At 48.0% G+C, this 8,101-nt stretch overlaps 1 protein-coding gene across 1 annotated transcript; it reads left to right on the top strand.

The window, feature by feature from the left end:
- Nucleotides 1-3,064: 3,064 nt before the first annotated feature.
- EFCAB9 (EF-hand calcium binding domain 9) lies at nt 3,065-7,507 on the top strand. The gene is given in 6 exon segments (XM_074916480.1): nt 3,065-3,118; nt 3,120-3,201; nt 4,631-4,799; nt 5,012-5,046; nt 5,580-5,839; nt 7,427-7,507. Coding segments are annotated over 6 exon segments (681 nt in total).
- Nucleotides 7,508-8,101: the final 594 nt, after the last annotated feature.

The following is an 8,101-nucleotide window of genomic DNA, read 5'->3' as shown; positions in this document are numbered from 1 at the left end:
CTTGGCGTGCAACAGCCGAGCCGGGTTCGGGCCCGCTGACAAGTCACGGTGCTGAGCGGGACAGGGAGTCCCCTGCCTCCCCCACCACCCCCACAGCTGCCCCCCCCCCCCCAAACAGGAGGAGGCCAGAGCATCGGAGGGTGATGCCAAATACAAACAGACCTGGAGGGAAGGGTGAGAAGCTGCCGCCGCGTTCCCGCCTGCTCAGCCCGGCACAGGCAGCGCGGGGAGCCAACAGCATCCGCACGGGCCCGGCGTCGCCTCACGGGCTGCGCGGCCGGGGGCTGAGCAAAGAGACACATGTCCACGTGTAAAAACATAATCCTAAACTGCCTCGGCAACGGAGGGAGGTTTCCTTCTTCCCCCAGTTCATCTCATGTGACAACAGCCAAACACAAATATTTTAAAAACTCCCAGTAGCAGGGATTCGAGTGTATCAGCACCGCGGGCACCCGCCATGAATTTGTTTCAGAGAAGTTGTGACCCAACTGGTGTCAAGTGTGAAGGCTTGCATCCTCTCCCTGGCAAAACTTCAAATCCTCTGAAAAACCAACTTGAAATCATGTATTAAATGGGGACATCTAGGGGAAATACCCGACGGTGCAGCCATGCTTCACAATAGCTCTGTTTTCAACAGAGGGCTTAGTGGTTAAATGGTTGTGGGTGCAGACCTCTGTGATCCCAGCACCACTCACACCAGCATGTGTATTTGGCCCCACATCTGTGACCCATTAACGAGCCGAGGGCCAAGGTGCAGGAGGGGGCGGGTTTGCACACTCTGCCCTGATGTGTAATGCAGGTGAAACTCAGCATCTCGGTTTGAGAACGTCTGGTCTTGGTGATTCCTCATCAGTTCCCTGATACGTTATACCCTAGAGCGTGAGGGCTGATCGTCACCTCTCCTTGTCTTTGCTGTAAAAAAAAAAAAAAGGGTTTGTCCTGGTATGATCAGCCCTCGCATTTCTATTGGGAATTTCCCTACACTGATGCTTGAAATGCCATTTAAAACTGTGGTTCCTGGAAATTTGTGGCTGTATGAGAATTTCAGCTGCCTTATTTGAAGAAAGTTTTGTGTTCTTCTTCCCTTCTCACCACTGAGTTGTAGGAAAAACAAGCTGAAAATGCAATGCAAGTATATCCCTGAAACAGAAAGAAGCTGAAAATAATTGACCGCTTGTTTCCACCTAACTTCATGGAGTTTGGATCTGAGCTGATACAATGTGTGCATCTGCCAGTACTGGAGTAAGAACAGCATAAAACAGAAACAGAGCAACTACTTGCAAAATTTCACACCTTTTAATCTTAATTTTCCCAGCTATCTGGTTGGTTTTTTTAAGTTATCATTCTTATTAACAGTAGCATTTTTACTTTATTGTACTAAGGGACCTGGGCATTGCACACAACCACGGAAACATTGCTTGGATGGGACGCCCAGAGATCCCGCTTGCAGCAGGAGTGTCCCTAGCACCAGGCCAGCTCAGACAGCAATCTGTCCAGCTGAGTCTTGAAAAACTTCCCAGGCTGGAGCAGACATGACCTTCCGGGGCTACCTGCTCCCAGGTGCATCACCATCCTGGAGGAGGGTTTTTTCTAAGCTGCTACCTGTGGTCACTGCCCCTTGTTCTGTCATCAGCCTCCCTGATAAGTGTTTGATTCTGTCACCTTTGTAATTGACCCTACAAGAGCTGTGGGCACATATAGGGGATATCTGTCCTTATCAGGTGCTGCAAAGATACAGAATCCAAGATACATCCTGTGCCAAAAGGCTTGCAGTGTAGGTAGATGTCCTGCAGACTAGCTGAGGGTAGGCTAACCAGATCAGTCTCTCTTCTTTGCTGGCATTAATTTTGCAAACTCAAGTTACCCCCTTCAAAAGCTTCTGAGCAACTCTGATTTAGCACAGTATTTTGAGGGCTGTGGCATTTTTTATCCAGCACTTGATACCCTATAAGCACATTTGATATCTCTTGGCCCTGTAGCAAAAGAGAATCAGACATTTGAATTCCTTCCATCCCTTTCTTGCAGAAATCTCACAGGTGTCAAACCAAATCAGCAAAGGGGTTAATTTTCTGTCTATGAGTTACTACTTCTAACTCTTATCACTCAAGTGATAAATAAGAGAAAGAGCATATGACCTCCAGAAATGCAAAAACCTTTGCAAATCTGCCCCAAGCTCCTGGGAGCACCTGTGGTCCTATTGACAGATGGTCACAAGCATCACTTAACCATGACTGCTCAGCGTCAGCACGGTCCTCAGCAGCACCCGACAGCAGAGCTGAGCTCTCGCTCAGCGTTACAACCCAGGGAGAAGAAACTGCTGCCCTGACTGCAAGACTACACAGAGTTCCATGTTTTGAATGCTGGGTTACAGAGGGTCTGTTGACCAAAGTAAGACAATGGAGTTAGGTTTTATTAGTATTATTCCTGGTATAGGTTAGGGGTAAGGAATAAAGAGCACTTTCAGCGTTTGTTGCTGTGCTGGATTGGACTTGTTCCGGGTTGGAAGAGAAATGGGTGATAAACACTTTATATAAATGTAAGAGCAGTTCAGCTTCCTAACAGCTAACTTGAACAAGAAACTAGGCATTCAGAAACAGCCATCTCTGAGCTATAGCTCCCAGACACGCTGCACAGGACACCATCAGGTACTGGAAACTAGAAACACCAAAGCCCTGGCTAAGGGGAAAAGCAAAGCCCTGCAGTGGCCGCTGTGTAGGACCTCCTCAGCACAGACCAACAACTCTGAGATACCACTTGTCTTGAGGTTGAGATTTGCATTACAATCTAAAATAAATCCTTAAGTCTGTTCTCTTGCACATTTTAGTCAGATTTAATGCTCTTGAGCATTGTAAGAATAGTTTCTGCCCCTTGATTTTAATACACATTACCCTTTAATGCTGAATGGAAATGGAGCCTTTGTCTCCAAAGCTGAGAGGAATTCTTGAAAAGGTGGGAAACGCATTGAAATGGGGTTGAATCTGGTTCTCGGGCAGAATTTACCTTCTTTGAGAGGTCATTGCCATAGCACTAATTCTGTTTCGCTGCTCTTCCACGGCCAGCTGAGATGAAGCTGAAATCTGGGTGTTTTCTGCAGCATCTGCATTTAGATGAAGTAATGCTGCTTGTTGTCAGCAGGAAATGCTGCGGCACTGGCAGACTATTTCCAGCTCCTGGATGTTCATTGAAAGAATTACCTGAACAGTAAGCACTTCTAAAAACGAGATTGGCATTAATGCTCTAAAATTACAGGTCCTGTGTAATGTTCTGATACACAGAACGCTACATCGCTTATGATTTAAAACTAGAGATAACAGACATTACAAATATTGCATTTCAGATGTTGTAACAAATGCAGCACTCTGTAATACTAATTAACTAGCAGCTTAGTTAATACAAGAGCTTGGCAATACCCCAAAAAGCTTTCAGATACAGCATGTATCACCAAGTCTTCCCTGCTATAGCATGCCCTGACTGCTCTGGAAAGTTACATGGACTGGCTACTCCTGCATCAGCTTCTGAAATATGTATGGCTCAGGGGACAGTGCAGAACCACCATACATTTTCAGCTCTCATTGAAGATACCCTTTTCCCCCTTCCCCTTCCATTGCCCCATTCCCTGTTTGTGAGACAGAAAAACATCCAAGAGCCTGTGAAACCTGTTTGATTTTGTCGTAGAATTGTCCTCTGCACCCCAGCAGCATGTGAAGTCCCCAGGTCAGGCTTGCTAGTGCTGTACAAACCAGGTCCTGGCACAACAAGCAGATAATCAATGCAGGAAAAAATCCAGGCCAGCAATGAAGGAGATCTTTACAGCTGTGCAAGCGAGATGCCAGGAACATGGGGCAAGAGGGGATTTCTGGCTCACTGAAGCTAATTCCTTAGTACTGCAGCAACCTCATCATGTAATGCTCTCCATAAACCGATTGTGCTCTGTGCTAGAAAGCAGGTGGGTTTCTTGCCCGTAGTGTCCTCCACATGAGGCTGTTCGCAACCCCCCATCTGCTGGTTCACAGCTTCCCCACCTCCTGCCTGCAGTTCTTGAATCTTTTGCCATGTTTTTGCAAATCCTCATGGTGCTCCAGCTCAAATGACACCTCTTCCATGGATCTACTCCACTGGCAGAGATTAAAGGGTAGCAGAATTGGACCAGGCTGCAATATTTTTAGTGGAGGCTCTTTGTCCTTGTGTTTGCACTTGGGGAAGTTTGAGGGAAATGCATGGTTTGGAGGTTTGTCTCCTCCTCTGCACCAGAGAACATTAAATAACACTAAAAGTAATTGCTAGTGGGTCATCAGTTAAAAGTGACAACTCCAAAAGAAAAATGGGTTATTTTTCCATTGTTTCTGGTTTGTTGGAAAAGTTCTTTTTTCCTCCAGGGGTGGGGTGAAGGAGAAGAGAGACGTAAAATTAGGAGCACTTCAATATTGTCTTCTGCGCAGAAATCGCCTCTTTCATAAATCATGACCATCTTATTAATGTCTGTTAATTATGAACAGTATCTCTTGTCTGCTACTGTTTTAACTGCCTGTGCAACATTTCTGTGAGCAGTGGGCATTTAAAATAAAACAAATGCTGCTAATTATTGCTCTCAGTTTTGTATAGACATGCCTGAGAGCTCGCTGTTTTCCAGATCTGCAGTTTTATTGCTTTGTCCATTATGTGACTGACCTGAATAAGGACCAGCTCATGCTGCTGTTTGACTTGCTGGACCAAAACACGAGGGGGAAGATTTGCTTCAATGAGTTCTACACAGTGGTGTGCACCCTGCGAGTCCTGCACCTTCCAACACCCCTGAAAAGGCAATCAGCTCACTGGAGCTGATCTTTATTCATGGCATGTAAGGGATGGAGAGAGTCCCTGGGTCTATACTGCTACATAGAGGAGGAAAACAGGGAAATGAGCAGACTCCTGTTAATACCAACCATGCTCCTCTGCAATAAAACCACCCCTGAACCTTTTGCAAGGTAGGAATCACCTAAACACTCCCCCCAGCTCTGGGTGTCCATCTTAGTTCTCCAAAAACCAAGCCCTTGGCTGTGTCTACCTGTGGGGAAGAAGAGCATCTGTTTTCACCCATCAGTTTTTGCTAGTCTGTAGGTGCAGCGTGTGCTGATTCCTTCTTCAGCCTCCTGTAGGCATCACCTACAGACCAGACTGGGGAGACACTGGTGCCTTTTCAGGGAAAAGCAGCAGGGGCTGCAGGCTGCAGTGAGGGACAGGGATGGTAAAGCCAGGGTTACCTCCAGAGCTCAGCCTTGCTGTTGGATATGTCTGGCAGCTCCGCTCCGGACCTGACACCCATCTGAGGGCCAGCACTCAGGGCTGCTGCCTGCAGACTTGGAGAGGAAGAAGAGGAGCCAACCACGGGGTGTAGCCCTGCAAATGATTCAGCACACGGGAGGGATGGGAGAGGACCTCACAAAGCAGCCTTGGAGCTCAGCCAGCTGTCGTGCCTCTCCCCGGCACAGCCCGAACCCAGCTGGCAGCAGCACAGTGGCTCTGCAGCAGGAAGCACCAAGATTTTGGTATTTCCTGTGGGCGGGACTCGCAGGAGGTCACCTTTATTCTCTGAACACAAGCACCAGCTGGTATTCCATGTATTCTTTCCAAGCAGGAAATCAGTGCTTATCATCTGTTTCTAAACCTTTCTGCCCCAAAACAGAACCATCGTGAAAAGCAGTTCATCCACCAGCACACGGGACCCCCCTTTCAACTGCTGGACATAGACAGGGATAATGGGATTGATTTTAATGAGTTTGAAGTTACAAGGTTTTTCTTCAGCATCCAGAAAGAAGAACTCAAGAAGATATTCAAGGACTTCGATATTTCTGGAGATGAGGTAAAATTAGAGAAATTACAGTCAAAAGATAAGTCATGAAAATGCCCCTAAATGCAGCCCGCAGTCACTTCTCACTCAAGCATGAGTTTCCTTCCTATTGACTTCAGGAGCATCTCTTTGGTAACTCACTGCACAGTCTGAAATGAAAATGTTTTAACAGTAAGATGGCAAGTGGAAGAAATAATTTGGGGGTGGGGGTGTAAACCAGGCGTATTTCTCTGTCTGAGGAGACTCTTAAATGGGAGGAGGTGGTCAGGACTGGCAGAAGTACCTTTATTTAAGGCGTTTTCATCTGAGTTTGCTTGTGGCTTCTAATTATTTTCCAAGCTCTCTGCAATCCATTCCCGGAGCTGCTGGCCAGGGGGGTACCTCGGTGGGGCAGACTCGGCCTTGAAACTCCTAGAAAGATTACAAGTGCTGTACCTTGGCTTATGCCTGTGCCATGGAGATGCCGATGCCAGGTAAGTGCCCCAGGGGAAGTTCTTCTCTTCTCTGATGGATCCCACATTATGACCTTAAACCAGCTCCAGGTTCCAAGGAGAGACCACAGGGATCCTGCCCATCCCTGCCCCATGGCAGGGAGCAGCTCCCTGCAGCCAGAAAGGGAACAAAGCTGGTATCAGCACTTCCCCTCCAGCTCTGCACCGACACAGTCCTTACGGAGGCACACACACACATCCCTTGCCAATTTGCTTTTGCCACCAGCTCACCTTTGTCCCTCTCTGGTCACCCATGCTCTTTCAAATCCCTCCCTGCTCTGAAGTACTCTCTGCTAATGACCACCTGCAGCTTCACTGGTACAGAATCAGTCATTAGTGGACTGTAGACATCTCTTATCCGTGTCACAGCTTCACACTGTCTTCGTGACTTCAGTGCCTCAGCACGCTCCAGGAGCACATTTATCCAGACAGCCATTAGTAACTGAGGGAGATCCCTTCTCTTTCTCCTTTCTGCTGCTAGGTTCCTGGATTACTGTTTTACTGACAATTCTCCTCCTCTACGTTCCAGTGTCCTCTCCAATTATTTGTTACAGGCAGTTGTTGCATCTCTCCGGTAGGCCCTGCGGGGCTTGCAGCCTGTTTCCTGTGTGGTTTAGCAGTGCCGCGAGGTATCAAAGCCTCTGTCCTGCTCAGTGCCTGTGGATAGTTCTCTAATGCCCTTGGAGTAGTTTCCCGGAACAAGCTGGTTTAGCCCCAAGTTGCATGGATCCTGTCCTTTCATCTCCAGGCTGCCTGATTAAAAGGCCATTTCAAGCAGGAGCAGCACGGCTCTGACACAGCCATAAAGGCACCCCACTCCCCCTCATCCACACCATAACCCCAGCTGTTATGAATCATTCCAACATCTGCAAGTCATTACAAATGGTAAACAGCCATGTGCCAGAGAGGTGCCCTGTGAGCCTGTAACACGTTGGGGATGAGCCAGAGGCAATTGGTTGAAACCAATTTCTCCTGAGTTAATCAGGAAACTAGAGCAAGTTGGAGAAGGGGATGGGAGCCTGGACTTGGGGTCTTTCTCTGAAATAACTGTTTATATTGGGCAAGGCTGCCTTGCTAAGCTAGGGATCTATCTCCTCTCCAAAACTAGCAACTAAACAGAGAATTCAAGATGTTTGCAGTCTTCTGCATAGACAAACCGCAACAAAAAGAGGAAGGGGATCATGAATAGACTCCCAGCAGGACCAGTGAGCTCCTAACACCAATGAAGCCTTGCTTCTCAGTCCCCCTGGGTCAGTTTACAACTGCCAGATAGATGTATCAAACTTGTAGGAAGTGAATAAATCAAAGTGCTGCAGTAAAGCCATTGCCTGCTCTGTTTTCTCCATTGCACATTGCCACTGCTCTGCCAAGGTGAGCACCAGAGACTGGTGTCTGAGGAGGAGGAAGGACTGATGCAACTCGACTTCAGCCTGGTGTCTCACAGCTCTTCGCAGGACTAAGCCTGATGTCAGTGTTAGCTTCCCCCATGTGCTACCATAGGTGTGTCCTCTTGGTATTTTAGAGACAACCCCTTCCCACCCCCTGCGTTACACACTGGTTTGGCGAGAACCTTCCACCCCAGTGCTGCCGTTTTGCCACATTCAGACACACACAAAGCCAGGCTGGTTTGAAATGGTGCAGATTGATGGCCAAGGCTGGAGCCAGGCATGCTGGCAGCTTTCTGCTCCCATGTTTTCTGCTCTGCATCCCTCGCCTGTGTGCTCTGGGTTCAGGCAGCTCCTTGCATCCCTGCTGTCGCGTGAGGAACAGCCCAACGACAGGA

This window comes from Athene noctua, chromosome 12, assembly GCF_965140245.1.
Source record: "Athene noctua chromosome 12, bAthNoc1.hap1.1, whole genome shotgun sequence".
Classification (NCBI taxonomy): domain Eukaryota; kingdom Metazoa; phylum Chordata; class Aves; order Strigiformes; family Strigidae; genus Athene; species Athene noctua.
The sequence above is the reverse complement of the archived record's forward strand: the minus strand, read 5'-3'. Positions and strand labels throughout refer to the sequence as shown.